This window comes from Lytechinus variegatus, chromosome 12, assembly GCF_018143015.1.
Source record: "Lytechinus variegatus isolate NC3 chromosome 12, Lvar_3.0, whole genome shotgun sequence".
NCBI classification, from domain to species: Eukaryota; Metazoa; Echinodermata; class Echinoidea; order Temnopleuroida; family Toxopneustidae; genus Lytechinus; species Lytechinus variegatus.
The window spans coordinates 6,233,874-6,257,423 of record NC_054751.1 but is presented as its reverse complement, the minus strand read 5'-3'; the positions used below and the strand labels follow the sequence as shown (position 1 = coordinate 6,257,423).

The 23,550-nt window shown below is 36.3% G+C and overlaps 1 protein-coding gene and 1 long non-coding RNA gene across 3 annotated transcripts in view; one reads left to right on the top strand and one right to left on the bottom strand.

The window, feature by feature from the left end:
* The first annotated feature begins 10,070 nt into the window (after nucleotides 1-10,070).
* Nucleotides 10,071-13,158, top strand: LOC121424759. The gene is made up of 2 exons (XR_005971426.1): nucleotides 10,071-10,671; nucleotides 12,899-13,158. It is a non-coding gene; the product is annotated as an uncharacterized LOC121424759 (long non-coding RNA).
* Nucleotides 13,159-13,472: 314 nt separating this feature from the next.
* LOC121424758 (antiviral innate immune response receptor RIG-I-like) overlaps nucleotides 13,473-23,550 on the bottom strand; it is a 44,097-nt gene continuing 34,019 nt past the window's right edge. For both annotated transcript variants that reach the window (XM_041620527.1, XM_041620528.1), the window contains exons 14-15: nucleotides 17,495-17,661; nucleotides 13,473-15,278 (exon numbers count right to left, since the gene is read on the bottom strand). In XM_041620527.1, the coding sequence (XP_041476461.1) occupies nucleotides 14,754-15,278; nucleotides 17,495-17,661 (692 nt within the window). In that variant the 3' untranslated portion in view covers nucleotides 13,473-14,753. The remainder of the gene's footprint in view (nucleotides 15,279-17,494; nucleotides 17,662-23,550) is intronic.

The window sequence follows — 23,550 nt, the reverse complement described above, 5'->3', positions numbered from 1 at the left end:
AGATCTAAATTTACTATGCATTTTAGATTACAAATATTGACTTTGTCACCCTCGATGGTCCTGTCCAACCAGATTTAAATTTGCCAAATATTTTATTTTCTTTAAATATCTGTTCAGATTAAAATCTACCATACATTCTTCATCCGAGATTTTGGCTTCGTTATACTGTAATAATGTCCGACCAGATCTAAACTTTGCCAAACATTTTTAATTTAGACAGTTTCGACTTCATCATCTTCCATCGTTTATTTCCAAAGAGATCTAAGACTGTCAGCGATTTTAATGGGCATGTCGGTTTCGCCCCCATCAAATCTCTATGTCTGACAAGATCTTACTTTGCCATATATTCTTCATCCGACATTTTACTTCGTCACTCTCGATGTGTAAGTCAACCCATATCCAATTTTATCATATATTTTTCAATTGAGATTTCGGTCTCGTCACCATCAAATGTCTGTCTGACAAGATCTAACTTTGCCATAAATTCTTCATCCGACATTTTACTTCGTCACCCTTAATGTTCAAGTCCACCAAGATCTAAATATGTCAAACATTCTTCATTTAACCTTTCGGTCTCGTCACCATCATCTCTTTGTCTGACAAGATCAACTTTGCCAGACATTCTTCAACCGACATTTGACTTCGTCACCGTCACCCTCAATATTAAAGTCCACACAGATCTATGTCTAACACCCATTATTCATTGAGATTTCGGTTTCGTCACCATCTAATGTCTATGTCTGACAAGATCAGCTTTGCCAGACATTTTTCAAACGAAATTTGACTTCGTCACCCTTAATGTTAAAAGTCCACCCAGATCTAATGGGCATGTCGGTTTCGTCACCATCAAATATCTATGTCTGGCAAGATCCAACTTTGCTGGAAATTATTCATCCGACATTTGGTTTCGTCACCCTTAATGCTAAAGTCCACCCAGATCTAAAGTTAACATGTATTCCTCATTTAAGATTTCGGTTTCGCCGCCATCAAATATCTACGTCTGACAAGATCCAAACTTGCCTACTTTTCAGATTGATAATATCGGTTTCCTCACCCCCATTTTTTTTAACATCCGGTCAGATTAAAATTTTGTATACATTCTTTATTCGTCATATCACTTCGTCACCCTCCACTGTTTATTTCTAAAGAGATATCGGTTGTCATATATTATACTGGGTTTGTCAGCTTCCTTCACCTTCAGATGCTTAGGTCTTACCAGATAGTAAGTAGCCATACATTTCAGATTAGACATGCCGGTTTCGTCACCCTCCATTGAGTTTTTTTCCTATCAAATTTGAATTTGCCATACATTCGTCATTCAAAATATTGTCTTCGTCACCCTCCAATGTGTATGTCTGCCTAGGGTTCTGCCTCATAATGACTTGTTGTAATAACTACTGCATAACTTCTCTAGCAAGTAAACTACCATAGTCCAATCAAATTTAACTATTTCAGAAGCTTTGACTTCATCAATCTTCAATGTTCATGTCCGACAAAAACAAATCTTGCCTCACATTTGGCATTGAACATTTCGGCTTCGCCATACTTCAATGTTAATGTTCAAATAGATAGATTTGTCATAGATTCCCTGTTCACAGTTCCTTTACAGCTAATGTGGTAATATTCACCTGTAAACGATTTCCCTTCGTCGGCCTTCAGCGTCGTGGCTCGATCTGAGCTGAAATCGATATTTGGTGGTGTTTTGCAGTCTTCGTCATAGCTCCAGACGGCACGACGAGGGAGACGATTGAAGGGCCCAAGGCGGTAACCGGCTTTGACCTTAACTCGGAACATGGGTAATGGAAGCTTGAAATATGGGGTAGATATGAATAGAGAGACGGATTGAGAAAGAGAGGTACATGAAAAGATAGATAAATAGAGATAAATAAGCATTGATGGATGTAGATGGATATATTGATAGACAGAAAGAGAGAGAGAGAGAGAGAGTGGGACAGGGGGAGGGGGAAGGGGAGGAGAGGAAGGGAGAAGAGGAGAGCGGGAATTTGTAATCTATATGTACTGTATCATTTCTTGAAAGCAAACAGATTTTTTCCATGATTATTTTATACCAGGAGAAGATGAAATATTTAAAGTTATTGATTCGTAGTCTTCTGAATTGTTTTGCAGCCTAACTCTATTCTTTTTATTTTTGTCAATACTAATTGAGACTCCTGACATATTTTACGGTGTACTGTTTGGAAATAATCAAAATCGATACTTGGAAAGAGGTGCAAGTTATATGAAATGGAACACGAAAAGACCCCCAACATACTTTTTTTCCTGTCAAATCCTCGATGTCGGTCACTCCAAGGACCTCGAGGGTATGCATCAGGGAATCTACGTGGGCTTCCAGTCTCCAGTTCCTATCGCCAAGAAACGTCACTTCCGCTAAGGCATTGTGGATTTTCTTTTCCAGAGCAGCGATGCGGGTTCGAAGTTTCTCGTTGACCATCGCCATCGCCTGCTCGGGTTTGATAGCCGATGTCGGACCCGTCTGGTGACCCGTCCACGGTTTGTTTCCGTTGCTTCCGGTTTCGCTAGGAATTGAGGACGATGACACCGACTTGACCGGAACAAGGTTATGCTTCGGCTGGTCACCACTTGGATCAAAGGAATGACTTGGGAAGGGTTGGTAGAAGAACGGGTCCGAATGCTGGCGGGGGGATGTTGACGGGATGGAGACGCAGTCTTCGTAGACGCTCGAGCTTGATACGGTCGAGGACAATGATGGGCTTCGAGGAGTTTGAAACTGGTCGAATCCTTGATATCCCTGTGGCTGCTGGATGGACACCGATACCGATGTTGTTGGCATGTGAGGCATCATCTGATAAGCTATGGGTTGCTGGGCGACGAGGGAGGGATTCTGGCCGGGGATGGTGTTTGGGTACCCGTTGACAGTCACGGACTGTGGTATGTTCACATGAGCGCCTGGTGGCACCAGAGCTTGTGAGGTCCTGTTGATGAAGCGAGGAATGCCTTGCTCGTGACGCGATGGTATTTGGTTACATTCAACCTGGACAACTGGAATAAATGTATCTACCATGTTGAAGCCTGCATTTAAGAGAAAAAAAGGAAATCCAACAATTCCCTTGTTAACCAGAGAGGTATAGAGAATTGTCAAGAAAACAATGAACGTAACATATCTAGAAAAAAAATGAACGAACATTTGTAAGACGAAGTCCCTATCTATATATTTGGTGATGGACGTAACATTGAACCCTCAAAAGGACTTGAATAGGAACTTTCTGTGATTTATTAGTTATTGATGAACTTTAAAAACATAGATTTCTACAGATTGTGGAGAGAGTGGATCTTAATAATCCTTAGAATTTGAAATGAGCAAGACACACGAAGGCCATTGGAAATTGTTTGCTGTGGTGCCGTAAGTGTGCGTCAACACTTTCAAATGTGCCACTTGTCTGAAATTCAATTTGTAGGCGCGAAGACTTCGGCCCCCTTGCTGCTGCATGCCCTTGGTATGATGTTCCTCCGAAATACTCCAAGAAGAGTTTTCAATGGAGTTTATAATATTAATTCACACTCTGGGTGCTGGGATCATTTAATATAGACTTCTAGACATTTAAAATGTGCTTCACTGACAATTATCTAGATCTAGAGCTCGTTAGTGAAAATCACTAACTCTTTGCTTCATGAAGCAGTTTTCTTTTTTCCTTTACTACGTGAAATGTATTTCGCTCTCAAGTCTCAGTCAGAAATATCACTTTGAACCAATAAAATGTTCACGTCAAAATAGATCTAGATCTACAGTATTATAATAATACTACTTTTCTTTTCTTATATAGCGCATAATAAACTGAAAGTTTCTCTACGCGCTTTACAATAAAGGTTACAAAGTAAACATTCTACAAACGAAGAAAATAGACTTGTGAATTACAGAATTAATTAATATTTAAACTTACAATTATTACCTATAAAAGAAATACCTATACTACACCTAGTTATGAGTGTCGGAAAAGATGGGTTTTGAGTAAGGATTTGAAAGTTCAATAAGTGGATGCCTGTCTGATATGTAGGGGTAATTTGTTCCAAAGGGTTGGTCCAGCTACAGCAAATGATCTGCTACCATAAAAGCTTGTGTGGGGTTTGGGAATTTGAAGAAGTACTTGTTATATTCCTGAACCTTTGAAGTCCGGCCTTATAGTCCCAGTTCACAAAGGAAAAGGAAAAGATGTTAAAGATCCTTCTAACTACCGAGGCATAACAGTTTCTTCAACAATTGGTAAAGTTTTGGAAATGCTCATCAAATCTCAACTAGAAATTCCACTTGCAATAAATGATGTCCCAGACCAGTTACAAATTGGATTCCAGAAAGGCAAATCTTTCCTCCTTACTGCATCCTCACTGGAATTAATAATCCAACCGAACTCTGCCAAGAAATGCACAACATATCTTGCTCTTCTTGATGCACAGAAAGCATTTGACATCGTTTGGCATAAAGGCCTATTTTCTAAGCTTCAAAACCTAGGCCTCCATGAATTTCTGTTATCTACACTGGAAGAGTTCTACAATGGTAGTACCAGTAGAGTCATGTGGGAAGGAAAAGTCAGCTCTCCTTTTCAAATCCTTCGAGGTGTAAAACAGGGAAGTGTGCTCTCTCCCACCTTATATACAGTCTTCATCGATGGCCTGATCAAATCACTAAGGAATGCTTGTCTAGGATGCTCTATTAACGGTTGCTACATGGGAGTGATAGTACTAGCAGATGGCGTTGCTCTAATCAGTACATGCCCTCGTCAATGCTGGACCTCACCTTCAATTATTCCTGTGCCTGGAGATATAAAATTAATCCACAAAAAAGTGCCGTAGTAGTAATAAACAAAAAAAACATCAACCAGTGTAAGTTCAATCGAGTGGAAAATGGGAGGAATGACGATCAAGGAAAGCAGAGAGCACCCACACCTTGGCATAATAAAAAGCAATTGTAATATTGATCACACCAATGACATCATATCAAAGGGATATAACACCTTCTCTCTTACTGGAACAAAGCAAGGAACTCTACGCCTGCTGCCACCAATATGTACTCATCTTTGGAAAATGTTCTGCATACCAAGAATGCTATATGGGATTCAGATTATCCAACTTACCAACTACATGCTGTCCCGTCTGAACAAGGCTCAATCTTTTCTTTTTAAAAGAGTGCTTGGTTTGCCAAGGAGTGCTAGATATCCTTCCAATGGATAAGCGAATCGACTATGAAATTCTTCTCTTACTTGGGCAATATGCAAGCCTTTCAGACGAGCGCACTGAAAGAAGAATCCTGTTGAATGGTATAGCAAACAATACACCATTGGTAAGACGCTGGATAAAAATTCTCAATAGTTACGAGCTTCCAAGTCTCACAAACATCCTTAGAGAGCGCATTCCATATAAAGTATGGAAGAAGCTAGCAATGGGAAAAATTTATGAACAACACTATGCTGCCCTTGAAATTGCAGTTGCTAAAAAATCTTCTCTATGGTCGGGCATGACCCAACGTAATAAAAAGAATTATTACCCAAAGCAAGTCTCCAGCCCTCTCCTGAGGGAAGCTATATCCATCAGAGCTCAATTATCCTGCAGTACATACCCAACGAATAGAAGGTTATTCTCTCTGAATCAAAGTACCACAAAGTCCTGCAAGTTCTGCCACTCCGAACTGGAAAGCGTTGTACATTTTGTTGGAGAATGCCCAGCGTTTAGCACACACAGGAAAACACTTCTAAACTTAATAAAAGAAGATGAGGAACTGCAGTATTTTTCTGTGCATTTCAATGATCAAGAACCTCAACAATTTACCGCTTCCGTCCTGTTTCTACCTGACGTCGAATTAGCAGATTCCTCCAGAAACGACCTTAACCTACTTGTCTTAAATTTCTTGCATAAGATTCACCTCTCTCGGTCTACCTTACTCTCACGTCAAAATATGTAACACTACCATTAATGCAGTATCAAACTGCGGATCTCCGATACAGCGGAGGAAGGATACAGAAGAAGAAGCTTGATGGAAGGTTACGGGGTGGGATGTAATCATTTAGTAAATTGGACAAGTATGATAGAGATAAGCCATGCTGAGCTTTAAAAACTAAACAAAGAATCTTGAATGTGATGCGTTTTTTCAACAGAAAGCCAATGTAATTTCTTCAGGGTACTTGTAATGCTGTGTTGTATAGGAGTGCGAGTTACCAGCCTAGCTGCAAATAATATTCTGCAGCATCTGTATGCGGTATCTTTTTGGGAAGACCAAATAGCAAGCTATTACATGAGTCGATTCGACTGGTGACAAATGCATGGATCAGGCTTTTTGTTGCCTCTTCATTCAGAAACCCTCTTATTCGACTGATACATCTGTTGCTATCATGGCAGATTTGCAGATAGAACTAATCTGCTCTTTCATATTGATATGTCTATCAAATATAACCCCTAAGTTTCCAGCATTGGCAGCAGGAGCAACATGATTGTCGCCAACCCTAACATACTTATTTCTGTACGAAACTTCGAAGTGAAATATATAAGTTCAGTTTTTTCATCTTCTTCTTCTGTATCCTTCCTCCGCTGTATCGGAGATCCGCAGTTTGATACTGCATTAATGGTAGCGTTACATATTTTGACGTGAGAGTAAGGTAGACCGAGAGAGGTGAATCTTATGCAAGAAATTTAAGACAAGTAGGTTAAGGTCGTTTCTGGAGGAATCTGCTAATTCGACGTCAGGTAGAAACAGGACGGAAGCGGTAAATTGTTGAGGTTCTTGATCATTGAAATACACAGAAAAATACTGCAGTATTCTACACCTCTCCTTAAGACGCTGCGCCGGTGCCACAAATAACTTTGTTAACCAGGGCCCCGTATTACAAAAATCCAAGTTTGTTCGAATTATATTTCTCTAAACTTTAGTGTGATAGGCCTACTCTTTGTTTAGTTAGGCATAACTTTAGATTGAAAAAATCGTACCAATTTCCTGATCAAAACCTACAAAAGGTTATTGTATGGATAGATTTCCTTACAGTTGAGATTGTTCGGATCAATCTATCTCTTTGTAAGACAGGGCCCAGATGTTAAGTCAACAATATGCAAAAAAAAATAAAATAGAAATGAAACAGCTTTATTTGCTGTGGATCTCCTAGTAGTGAAGCAACGGAAGGACAATGCTTCTGTATCCTTTCCCTTAATCTACCATTTAGTAAGAGTCTTAGACATACCCTCTTTTTCGGAGTTTAAAGACGATTGCACTGAAGACTTGATGAGTGAAAGAGTCTCGAGTCTAGATCACAATCACAGGATCTTAACATAGAAAGATGAACCAAACTTGAAAAATGAGCAAATTATCCCCTAGTTCAGCTGCTAACTTCACACAAGTTGAGCGAAAGGAGTGGGAATTCCTCTAGGAAGTTTGTTTTCTTTGAATGCGCCTCCTTCACGCGCTATTAGCTTTGTGAAAGCGCGCGCAAAGAAATGATGAGGATGGGGTTTCCTGATCGGGGGGGGGGGCGGAGATCGAGGGCCGGGCCCAGGCGCTAGGCCGGGCCGTACTATACTTGGCGCGCGGGGAAGGGGGGGGGGTGGAGTTAGGTTCAAAACTTTGAACTTGACATTCAAAGTCTGTTGGTTTTACCTAACAGACTGCATGTGCTTCTCAGCTAGTCAAAAATCCAAGAGAAATTGTCAAATATGAAAACTTTCCAGACGATAAATTTTGATGAAACTCTCCAGGGGCCCGTTTCATAAAGGACTTGCAACTGTTGTAACTTTGTTACACTGGTAACTACCATGGTAACAGGGCTCAGCAGCCAATCAGAATCAAGGTTTCCATGGTAGTTGCCAAAATGGCAAAGTTACAACAGTTGCAAGTCCTTTATGAAACGGGCCCCAGGACAACGTTTCGTGGACGGACATGTTTCTTAAAAATTTCCTTAATTTTGATTGGTTGAGAAACAGCGATTTCTCATTGTTACTATGGTTACTAACGGATAAAACAGACTTTGCTGAAAGAAACATCACCTTTCTCCTGATTTCCTTTTCTATTGATTCAACTTTTTTCTTTTAATCCTTTTTTTAAAAAGTTGATCACCCTCTTATTCTAATTCTTTGTCATTTTCTCCTTCCCTTTCTTCATCAAAATTATCAATATTGATCATCACCATTGTTATATCTTCCAGTCATTCTCTCCGTTTTCAAGTTTTCATGCTTCATAACACTCAGTCATATCCTTCTCTTTCTCATATCTATCTAATCGGTTCTATTACATTCGCACCTGTGACAAAAAGTCCAATGGAAAAACTACACGCCAAGCCAAACAGAAAATCTAACCTCTAAAACTAAATAAACCATAATCGTTATCTTTATCACATTGGGTGATTTCAAGTCCGGTGTTGGCCTTGGTGTTGAAAATTGGATCGCTTCCCTTTGCTTCAAAACTTATTTAGAGTTTGTAAAACTGATCCACATCACACCCTTGACATCTCAACAACTAGTGAGTGACTTATCGGGACCGTCTTCATTTCATGTTTTGTGTTATACTCGTGTTAAAGTTGACCTAACACCAACACTAAAAGGTGAACACTGAACTTGATATCACCCATTATGCTGAACCAAAAACACTATTACAATCCCAACTCCAACCTTACATGTATATGCCCTCCGAGGTATTAAGACCGGAGCAATGTCTCGGGAGCAAATATGTCACCACTTAATCAAAATCATGATCACCACGATCAGCATACTCAGAATCACATCCTTCCAGTGTCTTTTTCATCCGTATTTCTCTATAATCACCACAATTCTAAAATCACCATCATTATCATCGCCACTACCATCAGCAACATCACCACTACCATTACCATCATCCTTTCGATCATCATTGTTATCACAGTCATCATCATAATGGTCATCATCACCATCAATGTCACCATCATCACAACTATCATCAACATCATCATATTAATCATCATCACCACCAACATCATCACCATAATCAATATTACCATTATCACCGTCATCATCATTATCATTGTTGTAGTTTTCATTGACATCATCATCATCACCATCATCATCATCATCACCATCATCATCATCATCACCATCATCCTCATCATCACCACCATCATCAACATCACCACCATCATCATCACCATCATCAACATCACCACCATCATCATCACCATCATCATCACCACCATCATCATCACCATCATCATCATCACCTCCATCATTATCCTTTCCCCTCCCTAACATTTTTTTATGATCCTCTCACTTTCTCTTATTTCCTATTTTTTTATCACCATTATCTTATATTTCTTTGCCTTCCCCATCCTCCATAAATGCCGGATAATAATTAATTCCTTAAAACCTATCAGATTCATGTAGGTTATTAACAAAAATGTCTTAATCTCCTATCTAAAAAGTACCATACTATTTGGATTTTTTAGAAAGTTAACTTCAAAAGGGTACATCATTCTCAATAACAAATTTTTGTTTCATCCAGTGGATTTAAAATAAATAAATTTCAAATCTTTCTTCTGTATTAAAAAAAATATGGCCAATCGGTCAACTGTCTGTCATTCAAATATAATAAACATGAATTATATTCACCCCAATATTAAATACCAAACATTCCTTTGAATCAAATCACATCCAAGCACTATTCTTTTCCACCAACCTTTTACAATAATAGTTTCTTTATTGTATCTCACCAACGAAAATATTTGCACTTAAAATCAAACATATATAGTATCTCGCCATCAAAATATACGATAAAAGTCAGGTCAGGTCTTGTGAGCTCATTTCACAAGCTCAATATACTTTAACAAATAAATTATCGATACTGCACATTACATTCTTTTTAACAAACTACGGTATGTACATGTCTGATCATAAGGATTTTTGAAATATTTCGAGTGAATATCATATAATATTCTAGATAACAAAAAAATGTTTGCACTTAAAAATCGAACATATATATTACGATTGCATATAAAATAAAATGAAACACATTTTACAACACATGATTTAAATGTTATAGAAATCTCTGTCTTCTCGACAAAATAATACGGCAACATGTGAAATGATGTCAGGTTACTTTAAAGTAACTTTCTTTCTGTCTCTCTGCTAGCAGTTTATTTCTAGTACAGAGAAAGAAACCCAAATCAAAAACACTTGTAATCTGAGATTATGGACTATTTAAGTTTACCAAAATATAGGGAAGTGATTCCTCATAATATCATCGGTAACTCTTATTCCACGCATGACATGACTAGTTCATGCTGACGACCACTGATACAGATTATATTTTTTCCAAGTTTGGGGAGTAAGGTCATGATGAACTCCAAACAATGCCTTCCTCACCTGAGAAACATAATTCCTTTGCCATTTGAAATAACACTGTCAAGCCTTCTTTGCATGCTATATTAAAGATGATAAGGCTGAAAGGTTACTTTTCTTTATTAACTTCATCCACTTTCCCAAAACTTTGGGTAAAATCTCGCCTGCTGTGAGAAATATAAATACAGTATCATAAGAGATACATGTATACTTACTTAGTTATAGAAATTTGTAATAAATTTGGATATCATCCCTCTGTATTCGGAGTACCTTTACATTAATATACTTAGTATTAACTTAAACAGATATTTATGATAGAATACATAAAGCAAAAATTCAAATTTTAACAGCCAGGTTATATCACCATAGAGGCTACAAATTAAAGCTATTCATTATTGCAAAGTATCAAAGAAAAGAACTGAAAGAACCTAACTGCTGTTTGAAGTATTAAATAGACTGCATGACATGGCTACATGTTCTACTGCACATACATATAGATGGAAGATCTTTAAACTTTGATAGTGCTCAGATAAACTGAATATAAGACAATCTGGATATAACACGATTAAACATTCAGTTTCATCTCATCCGAACTTTTTGAAGTGATAGCATTTTATGTAAACATATTCAGAAAATATAAGTAAGGAAAACAGGATGGCAAGTTATTTTTTTCAACAGAGGGGAATTATTTACATCATCCTGAAATTCAATTTTTCTTCTTTACTTTCATACCTTATTTGATATGAAAGGATTGTGGATATATGTAGATGAGCAATGTCTGTAAATACCGCAAAGTCACATTACTATGAAGAACATGAAAGTTTCTATTATTGCAAGTTAAGAATAGCAAAGAACCATATTGGATTTCAAAGTACCCTGGTTTAAGATTTTACATGACACGGCTGCTACTGCACATTATTCCAAGTTTGGGGAGTAAGGCCATGATGAACTCCAAACAATGTCTTCCTCACCTGAGAAACACATATTCCTTTGCCATTTAAAATAATAACACTGTAAAGCCTTCTTTGCATGCTATGTTAAAGATAAGACTGAAAAGTTACTTTTCTTTATTCACTTCAACCACTTTCCCAAAACATTGGGTAAAATCTCGCCTGCCGTGAGAAATATAAATACAGTATCATAAGAGATACATGTATACTTACTTTGTTATAGAAATTTGTAATAAATTTGGATATCATCCCTCTGTATTAGGAGTACCTTTACATAAATATACTTAGTATTAACTTAAACAGATATTTATGATAGCATGTATAAAGCAACAAGTGGAATGCCTCTGGCCGTCTCACCTGCATCACGCGGTTCAATATAGCAGCAGTGCTGACTTTGCATACTACTCTAACTCGCACAAGATGTTCAGTGATACATGGTTACTCTTATGTCCTCTTTTTATGAACTAGACCAATAAACTTACAGAGATATGATGGTTATTCAACAAAAAACCCCAACATGGCCAAAGTTCATTGACCTTACATGACCTTTGACCTTGATCATGTGACCTGAAACTGGAACAGGATGTTCAGTGATACTTGATTACTCTTATGTACAAGTTTCATGAATCAGATCCATAAACTTTCAAAGTTATGATGGTAATTCAACAGATACACCCAATTCGGCTAAAGTTCATTGACCTTTGACCTTGGACATGTGACCTGAAACACGCACAGGATGTTCAGTGATACTTGGTTACTCTAATGTCCAAGTTTAACGAACTAGACCAATAAACTTTCAAAGTTATGATGGTAATTCAACAGATACCCCTGATTCGGCCAAAGTTCATTGACCCTAAATGACCTTTGACCTTAATCATGAGACCTGAAACTTGCACAAAATGTTCAGTGATGCTTGATTACTATTTTGTCCAAGTTTCATGAATCAGATCCATAAACTTTCAAAGTTATGATGGGAATTCAACAGATATCCCCAATTCGGCCAAAGTTCATTGACCCTAAATGACCTTTGACCTTGATTATGTGACCTGAAACTTGCACAAAATGTTCAGTGATGCTTGATTACTATTATGTCCAAGTTTCATGAATCAGATCCATAAACTTTCAAAGTTATGATGGGAATTCAATAGATATCCCCAATTCGTCCAAAGTTCATTGACCCTAAATGACCTTTGACCTTGGTCATGTGACGTGAAACTCATGCAGGATGTTCATTGATACTTGATTAACCTTATGTCCAAGTTTCATGAACTAGGTCCATATATTTTCTAAGTTATGATGACATTTCAAAAACTTAACCTCAGGTTAAGATTTCGATGTTGATTCCTCCAACATGGTCTAAGTTCATTGACCCTAAATGACCTTTGACCTTGGTCATGTGACATGAAACTCTAATAGGATGTTCAGTAATACTTGATTAACCTTATGGCCAAGTTTTATTAACTAGGTCCATATACTTTCTAAGTTATGATGTCATTTCAAAAACTTAACCTCAGGTTAAGATTTGATGTTGACGCCGCCGCCGCCGCCGCCGCCGTCGCCGTCGGAAAAGCGGCGCCTATAGTCTCACTTTGCTTCGCAGGTGAGACAAAAATTCAATTTTTAACAGCCAGGTTATATCACCATAGAGTCTACAAATTAAAGCTATTCATTATTGCAAAGTATTAAAGAAAAGAACTGGAAGATCCTAACTGCAGTTTGAAGTATTACATAGACTGCATGGCATGGCTACATGTAATACTGCACATAAATGTAGATGTAAGAGCTTTAAACTTTGATAGTGCACAGATAAACTGAATATTGAATGAAAAACCATCTGGATATAACCTGATGAAACATTAAATTTCATCTCATCTTAACTCTTTCAAGTGATTGCATTTTAAGTAAAAATATCCATAAAATCTAAGAAGTAAGGAAAACAGGATGGCAAGTTATATTTTTCAACAGAGGGGATTCATTTATATCAACCTGAAATTCAATTTTTCTTCTTTACTTTCATCCCTTATTTGATATGAAAGGATTGTGGATACATGTAGATGAGCGATGTCTGTAAATACCTCAAAGTCACATTACCATGAAGAACATGAAAGTTTCTATTACTGCAAGTGAAGAATAGCTAAGAACCTTATTGGATTTCAAAGTACCCTGGTTTAAGAATTTACATGACATGGCTGCTACCGCACATTATTCCAAGTTTGGGGAGTAAGACCATGATGAACTCCAAACAATGCCTTCCTCACCTGAGAAACATATATTCCTTTGCCATTTGAAATAATAACACTGTCAAGCCTTCTTTGCATGCTATGCTAATGATGATAAGGCTGAAAAGGTTACTTTTTTATTCACTTCATCCATTTTCCCGAAACTTTGGGTAAAATCTTGCCTGCCACAATAAATATAAATACAGTATCATAAGAGATATGTGGATTTGCTCCTACTTAGATTGAGAAATTTTAAATAAATTTGGATATTATCCCTCTGTATTTGGATACCTTTACATTAATATACTTAGTATTAACTGAACCATATATTTATGATACAATATTTACAACAAAATTTCAACTTTGGTTAGTTACAGCCAGGTTATATCACCATAGAGGCTACAATTTAAAGCTATCATTATTGCAAGATAAGAATCGAAAGAACCTTACTGCATGTTAAGTATTATAGACTACATATCATGGCTACAGGTACTACTACACATGAGATGGAAGATCTTTAAACTTGGATATTGTTCAGATAAACTGAATATAAGACAATCTGGATATAACACGATTAAACATTCAGTTTCATCTCATCCGAACTTTTTGAAGTGATAGCATTTTATGTAAACATATTCAGAAAATATAAGTAAGGAAAACAGGATGGCAAGTTATTTTTTTCAACAGAGGGGAATTATTTACATCATCCTGAAATTCAATTTTTCTTCTTTACTTTCATACCTTATTTGATATGAAAGGATTGTGGATATATGTAGATGAGCAATGTCTGTAAATACCACAAAGTCACATTACTATGAAGTAAATGAGTTTCTATTATTGCAAGTTAATAATAGCAAAGAACCATATTGGATTTCAAAGTACCATAGTTTAAGAATTTACATGACACAGCTGCTACTGCACACTGGTCCACTTATCTGCTTTAAGCAACAGGTCAAGCGCATGACTATAAGAAAGTTCAAAGGCAAGATTTGAAAAAGCATAGATTGATACCACAGATTTAATAACAATGATCATATTTTGTCCTTATCATCACGTTTTGCACTCAAACGACTCTTTGCATAGTGACTTAATTTAGAAAGGATTGACTATTCTTTTGATATTGATATTTCCTTAGAATTTTGCTGTTCTCGTTGCATCATTGGCACTGGTAGATATCTTGTTGATATTACTGTTATGAATAAGCTTTCCTGGTACAAATATGAAGAAAAACAACTAATTACTACTTACTACAATCAGTTTTGTAGAACTATTGCTCTTTCTCGATTGTTCCGTCTTCGGATTCTTCATCTTCCACGCAGCCTTCCAGTCTCCTCGCCAGATCTTCCAGATCGATATCCTTGATGGTGAAGAGGGAGGTCGTGTCGCTCCATTTCTTCTTGTGAACCCTGATGCCTTCGCGCACCTCGATGACCAGGTACCTGATGGAGAGCAGCGGCAGTTCATGCTCTCGGAAGATCATCATGTACCCCAACTGCTGCTTGCACCGTTTGCACTGAACCTCCTGGGACACCTTAACGTCCCCGTAGAGGGTTTGGTCTTCGTGGAACCTCTCCGTTATGATGCGTTCCCTGAAGCTTTCCTTGATGACGATGTGGTGCTGTCCGTTGATGGACCTGATGTCCTCCGTGTAGCAAATGAATTCCCGGCAGTGTTTGCAGAGCAGCTTGACTTCCTTGTGGACTTTCCGGTTAGATTTCTTCTTTTCGGCTGCTAGGCGACCAGTCCTCTGCAGGGATCGCTCGCTGGCATCTTGCCTCTGGAGTTCAGCAATCTGCAATGTTCACCACAAAAAGGGTATTGGTACATCATCTTGTAAAAAGTTTGGGTCTTTTAACATAGAGCTCCATGATTCAATGTGAAACTGATTTTCACGACTGATCATACACAATAGTCAAGGAACCCAGTGGAGGTCAGGATATAATCTATCTCCTTCAGTAGCATCCTAATTACCTAATGTGTAAAGCGAGTGTTGAAAGTCCTACTTTCAATAGAAATAAAATCTCTACTGAGAGAGGACGCTGGATGTCAAATTTTAATTGTAATGGCTGAAAAAAATATTCGGTGACTGCTACACTTTTGTTATATTTGAATGTTGGAGGATACTGGATTGTAATTCCCATTACTGACCCTTTACCAAACTTAAGACATACTTTCCAAATCTGTTTTTAACTTGTGTCTTTTTTTAAATGCTTCCTGAGAGCAACCTATGGTGCATGCCCTTGACCTCGTGACCTCATCTAAACTAAAAGCTGACCTCAAAATCTGAGCTAAAGACCTGGGGCGGTATTCCGAACATTGTCTTTTCTCCATATTTTATCTTTTTTTCAGAGATATGACAAAATCGGTATTCTGGTGGATGTCATAACTTTTGTCACAAAAATTTTCATAAATTTTGTCACTTCTCTTTAGAGTGCATCAAAAATATGTGGCTATAAATGCGCGTAATCCTTTTATACAAGCAAAAGATATGACAAAAGTTATGACAGGGGGTAGCAGACTAGCAGTCATAAATTTTGTCATATCTTTTAGTACCAAATATCTCGATACCCTGCCGACTGAATGTCAAGCATATGATATTATTTAGATTAGATTGTGCCATTAGTTTCACTCATCATCCATTACGATTTTCAAAATTATTTTTTCATGCTACAATTAGTTAGGCCCTATATATTATTCCTCCTTTTTTCTCTATTTCTTTCTTTTTCTACTTCTCTTCTGAAATCCTTCACAGCTCCATGTCTCTCTTTGTAATTAAGCGCACCAATATTCACGTAGTTGCGCGATGCCAGTAACTGTATTTGAGATATGCCCTACCTGTAACAGGGCCTTCCTATTGGCTAGAAGGACGCACACTGGGAACTAACAATGATTTTGATTGGATTGCTTCCAAAAAGATGGGCAGGAACTTTGAGAGATATGACAGGGAAAGACAATGTTCAGAATACCGATTTGTGACAATCATAGCGGCGTCACATCTCAGAGAGATATGACAAAATTTATGACAAAAGTTATGACAGTGTCCCAGAATACCACCCCTGGGGTGGTACTCTGAGATCCATTTATCTCAGATGAAATAAAATATTTTATCTCCATTAAAATCAGAGATAAAATACTCTTAAAATCTCTCCGAATTGGTATTCTGAAAACAGTTTTAACTTCATTTTATCTCTGTAAGACACACTATTTTTCTAATCAATATCCAATTAGATATATGCTTTTATAGCTCTCTCATATTACTCAACCAACAGAAATCAATTCCGCCAAGAGATGTGGCAAAGGAGTGAAATTCCATCAATCTATTGACTTCAAATACGCTTGCATGTCTTTACAGAGATTTCTTTTAAAAAAAATGACAATACTCTAATCTTTTTTTCAAAGTCTATATCGCATCTTTTCAAGCATCATTTCAAAGACAATATTAGTCAAGAAAAGTATTATGAAATACTTCCTGATTGTACAGGAATAACGTTAAGGTGTTTATTCTAAAGAAATATATAATTTTTCTTCATTTTCAGGTCAACATTTGGAGTTAATTCACCAAGAAATAATGATGAAATCAATGTTGTGGAGATAAAATAGCCCCTATCAGTAAGTTTATTTTATCTGGCTTCAAAGTACATGTAATATGGGCGCAAGCACATCATCCGCGTTGCTATGGCCAGATACGCGATGGGTATGTCTAGGCAGGCACTGCTCTGTTGTGTATCATCTGTAGATACGCAAGATAACATTTATACGCAAGAAAAAATTTTAAATTTTATCTGAGATATAAAATGTCATTTCAGAATACCAATTTCATTTTAAGAGATAAAATGAAATATTTTAAAGATAAAATGACCTCAGAATACCACCCCTGTCTTTTACAGCAGTAGTGTGAACAATGTGTGCAATACCGCAGGCACCATCGCATTTGACTGTTTTCACAGACAGATAGCGCGATACAGATGCTGTTAATAATCATCTTGCCTCCACGTAAACTAGACTTACATTATCCAGGTACTCCTGTTTGTTATCTTTGATCATCCCACAGACAGTCTCTGTAGCTTCCTCCATCATCCGCTCACGAATCCTGTTCATTTTCTCTCTTTCAGCCAGCTTGCGAAGGCGTTTGTTGAACACAAGGTAGAACTTCCCGCCCTCCGCTCTGCTTCTTCCTACAGACCAACCCAAAACAAATATTACAGGGGCAACTTTCACAAAGCTGCACATAAACTTATGAATGACTGGAATATGAACTGCCAAACTGTGAGCAATACTTAAAGGAGAATGAAACCTTTGGAACAAGATAGCATGTGTGAAATCAGACAAGTGGAATGCCTCTGGCCGTCTCACCTGCATCACGGGATTCAACATAGCAGCAGTGCTGACTTTGAAAGCTACTATAACTCACACAAGATGTTCAGTGATACTTGGTTACTCTTATTTCCAAGTTTTATGAATTAGACCAATACACTTACAGAGATAGGATGGTAATTCAACAAATACCCCCAATGCGGCCAAAGTTCATTGATCTCACATGACTTTTGACCTTCATCATGTGACCTGAAACTTGCACAGGATATTCAGTGATACTTGATTACTCTTATGTCAAAATTTCAAAAGTCAGATCAATAAACTTGCAACTTTAGTTATGATGGTAATTCAACAGATACCCCCATTATGGCCAAAGTTCATTGACCTTTGACCTTGGTCATGGACCTAAAATGCGCACAGGATGTTCAGTGATACTTGACTACTCTTTTATGTCCAAGTTTTATGAACTAGACCAACATACTTCCAAAGTTATAATGGTAATTCAACAAATACTCCCATGCGGCCAAAGTTCATTGACCCTAAATGACCTTTGACCTTGATCATGTGACCTGAAACTTGCACAGGATGTTCAGTGATACTTGATTACTATTATGTCCAAGTTTCATGAATCAGATTAAAAAACTTTTACAGTTTTGATTGTAATTCAACAGATACCCCCAAATCGGCCAAAGTTCATTGACCCTAAATGACCTTTGACCTTGGTATTGTGACCTGAAACTCACGCAGGATGTTTGGTGATACTTGATTAACCTTATGTCCAAGTTTAATGAACTAGGTCCAAATATTTTCTAAGTTATGACATTTCAAAAACTTAACCTCAGGTTAAGATTTTGATGTTGATTCCCCCAACATGGTCTAAGTTCATTGACCCTAAATGAACTTTTACCTTGGTCATGTGACATGAAACTTACATGAAACTTACAAAGTTATGATATTTCAAAGTTTCGCTTATTTTCAACAAAATAGTTACTTGAACGAGCCAGTTACATCCAACTGAGAGAGTCGATGATGTCACTCACTCACTATTTCTTTTGTTTTTTTATTGTTTGAATTATACAATGTTTCAATTTTTACGAATTTGACAATTAGGACCACCTTGCCTGAACCACAAAATGTTAAAATAATGGAATTCCACGTCTTAAGGGAGAAATGAAACTTCATTTCACATGACAATGACAAGAAAATCAAAATATTTCATATTTCATATAATAAAATACAAAAGAAATAGTGAGTGAGTGATGTCATCAGTTCCCTCATTTGCATACCGACCGAGATGTGCATATAACTGTTTTGTGAAATGAAGCGAAACTTTAAAATGTCATAACTTTCTTATTTTACATCCGATTTTGATGAAATTTTCAGTGTTATGCTTGTTGAATTTTTCTCTTTTTATTCAAATCAAGTTTTTGTTGGGGTGGACTTGTCTTTTAAGTATTTTCAAGACTCTTGTTGGTGTTGTTTGTATCAAAGACAAGATTTTTTAATTTTCTAATGTTATTAATTACCTTTATTAAAAATTTATATTTTTTCTCAAAAGTTATACATTTTTGTACAGGAGGAATAAAATTATAATTTTTCATGATTACTTTTAATAACTTACAGCCTAATATTGGATAAGCTTTAACATTGCAATGAATGAGAAGTTTCCAAGATACCTTTTTAGTTTCTAAGGCTTTTTTCAGAAGCACTGTGGAGGCAATAGTCCCTGTGAATTTTTTTTACTGTACAGTCTAGACTTTACTTCATTTGCATTTCTTTTCATTATTGTCCTTGTAGTCTGAACTTAGGTTATAGGAGTTTAATGTTATTCAGTTGTCATTCATTCCTGTTCACTCTGAATACCTTCATATTTTTTTTAAATCTTTATTATTTGCATATTCAGGTGTTCATTCATTGCATTCTTCACCTGATTCCTCTCGTTATTACATAATCATGAATAGTACATTTAATTTTATCACTTTCACTATGTTTCATTTATTTGTTTTACACATTAGACACTTGCATTTTAGTTTTCTCTTTAGTTTGATTGGTTGTTGATAAATGAAATATGTATTGAAAAAGAAATAAGTAGTCAATGAATAAATACATAAATAAAAAAAACACAAGAAAACTTCTCTAAAGTACAAATTTTAACATTGCGATAAATAGGAATTTTCCAAAACTCCTTTTTAGTTTCTCAGGCTATTTTGAGGAGCACTTTGGGGGCAATACTCCTTGTGTAATTTTCCATACTGTACAGTTAAGACTTCAATTCATTTGCATTTCTTTTCATTTGTAGTCTGAATGTAGGTTGTAGGAGTTTAATGTTATTCAGTTGTAATTCATTGTTGTATTTTTGTTTTTGCTGAATTTCTTCAATTTTGTTCTTTATTGTTATCTTTATTTTTTTGCTTATTCAGGTGTTCCATTCCATCCATCTCTGGATGCCTTAGCTTTCACTCTCATTATTACATAATCACCTATAACAGGATATCTATCATCTTCACTCTTTTATTTCTCATTGGTTTCTCTTATGAATGGGACTCTTACATTTTAGTTAAATCAATCCAATTTCTTTAACTTGATTGGTTGTTGAGAATTGAAATTAGATGATCAATGTAACCATTCGTTTATAAAATCAGATAAGAATTTCAGAAAACTTACTCTTCAATTAACAATCATGGGTCTAGCAACCATAAAAGTGGTCGTTTGTGAAAAGTTTAGCAAAAGGAATTCATCAAAGTCCTCAGCAGTTTCTAAAACGTATCTCATGGGCATGGTTGCCCCCTGTAAGACATCCGAAAAGCAAGGCGTAGTCCCATGCTACGCATATGAAGATAATGAAGCAATCTTAAATTGTCTTCTCAAAACGGTACCAAGGCAGAAGATAATCATCACAAAGGTTTTGGAGTATCCGAATATTAATTTATATGTGAAGTAAATAACTACATCGTCTAAATTGGTGTAACAAACACTCACCGAAAATAAACGACTATTTTCGGTTTGACCCTTGTTTACCTAAGCTCTTACAGTGTCGTTAGAACATCCAATTTTAAAACAAAAAGTTTTTTTGTATTTAATTGTTATATGGAATTGGTGTAATTTAAGTTTTCTATAAGTTTAAATTGAGGAAAATATAAAGTGTCTGGATATATTTTTTCAGTTTTGGAAGTGAAGCAGACATGATTAGTGGTTCCTTGCCCCTCCTTCTTTTCCTCCCTGCCCAAAAGGACGTTCCTCTCATTCACATGTTGCGTTAAGCAAGCTGAAAATGTTCTAAAATAACTGGAATTCAAACTTTTTTTGACAACATGTATAGTCAGTACATTATTTGAAATAGATTTAAATAAAAAGTCTGCAAACATTTTCAATTATTTTAACAACTTGTATTTTAAAAGTCACGTGAGTCATATTAAGTCATAATAATGAATTAAATGTTTCTTGGGTTTTTTTGGTCATTATTTCCTGTAGATAATGACGAAGGTGGCTGATTTTCCTATCGACACCGATTTATCAGAGGACTTCATCCGACCCCCGATGATTACATTAGCAGAAGCTAAAGAGTCCGTGCAAAAAAGACGACTCTCTGTGTGTGGGGATGTTACTGAGGTAAAAGTCGTTATTGCACTATATGAATACCGTTTTTGTGATAGTATAATCTTGTAAACCCATTATTTGTAGGCGGGGTATCCTGGAGTCCGTTTCAAATGAACAAATTAATTAACTTGATGCGGCTGTGTAATCAAATAGATCCAATCTTACTAACGTTTTAAGAAGAGTTTCCTATTATTCATTGATACTGATATAACGGACAGAAAGAGCGGACAATAATTTAAGTCTCAATTTCTTTTAAAGCAACCCTTATTGTAATAAAAAATTATTGTAATGAATTGTGAATAAAAATATTGTCATTGGCAAAACAAATGGCATAAACCATGAAGACTAGTTGGGGTAGTTATTTACTTAGATAATAAAATCACGAATAATTCATTTCATTGCTAAAAGTATCGCAAGTCATGTGCAGACACATAATTATGTACGATTCTCCACCCATCCAGGGTACCTACAGTTTACACTCCCTCTTGAATAATATTAATGCATGATTTTTAAGTATAGCAAGTAAACAAGCCTTACAATTAAGTTTCGAACGTTTGTATATGTTGCAATGTTACCTTTGGGGGAATATCATATTTCAAATCGAATTCCTTGTGTCACTTATGAATATGAAATTATTTTTCTGGTGTTTCCTCAGGTAGGCGAATGCAGCAAAACTAGCACTTATAAGAGGAGATGTCTTACACTCAGCGATAATGATGGTTCATCTATGGATGTTATCCTTTGGGGTGAAGTAGCGGAAGAGAAGGTTGAATGTGGGGAGAGAGTGTGCATAACCGCGTTGATGAAAGATGGCAGAAGGCTAAACTCAACTGGGAGCAGTGTCATTGAAGTAGGTTATGTTTCATGTTATGTGTCTTTTTTTGGTTTATGAGAAATGATAAACGGGCGCAGTATTTAATATTTTTATAAATTTAAAGCAACAAAATATCTTAATGACATGTAGTTAGTTGCTTCAAATAATATAATATTCTGGATAATTCGATGAATAATCAGTACTACAATAAGTTAAGACTAAATGCCAGTAAATATAAACAGTTTTTATGACAGTGCGGGGAAATTTTATGTGAATGAAAAATATTTTGTCTCTTATTTGTAATTACACATAGCTACAGGCTAAATCCAGCTCTAGATTAAATATTGTGAAAAGGATTTGTGATTTAATTGTAATTTCTTATTTCTCATTTTTCTAATGTTGCAAGGTATTCTCTCCCCTCCCTATTCTCCCTTTCTTTATGTGACTAAACTAAGGATTTTTTTTAAAATTAAAGTTGACAATTAACAAATATTACTCGAAATTTAAACTGTTCATCTAGTGTGAGCAAATCGTATCAATTTAAAGTGAAGACCAGTACATCTTAAACTGTAATTTGGATAACTTACCCTTAAAATAGTCATTTACATAATAATGCATGGGGTAGTTGAAGATGTTTGGAGTACATTATTTTGGTTAAAGACGGATGGACGTTTGTGTGTGTATGTGTATCATCATTGTGCGCATGCACATCCTTATAAAATGATTCTATTTAATTTTTCTCTATGCAGGAGGTGCAGTCTAAAGAATCAAGGGGTACTATTATTGGACTAGGGGATCCTGAAACTGGGTATGATTTGTGTTCTGTCCTGTTAATGTTGGGAGTATCATGTTTAGGCAAGGGGGGTCGATCCATTTTTCAGATGGGGGAAGGGGCAAAATCATGAGTCAATGTTTCATAATATATACACACATATCTCACCAACAAATTAATATAAGGGCGATTTGATTTTTTTTAGTGTACTGACCTGAAAACAGGTAAAGGTTAATTGCATGTTTAGGATCTGATACTCTAAGCATTTTTGGTATCAATGATTAAGATGGGTTTCTAAAACAATAGATGCGAGCGCAAAGCGTGCGAGCTGAAAATTTTCATAAAATCTGAAAAAAAAATGAGTTTAATGGACGATTTTAACAAGATGATATATATCTAACAAAAGATTATTGCAAATCGAAGCGGGAGATTTTTTTTAGGTTTAGAACTGAAATTGGGACATTCTATTGATCTATTCCTCATGAAAAGTATAGGTTTTTGCTAAAGAAATGATGCAAGCACAAAGTGTGAGTAGAAAATTTTTATGTCTGATAAGCGGACATTTTG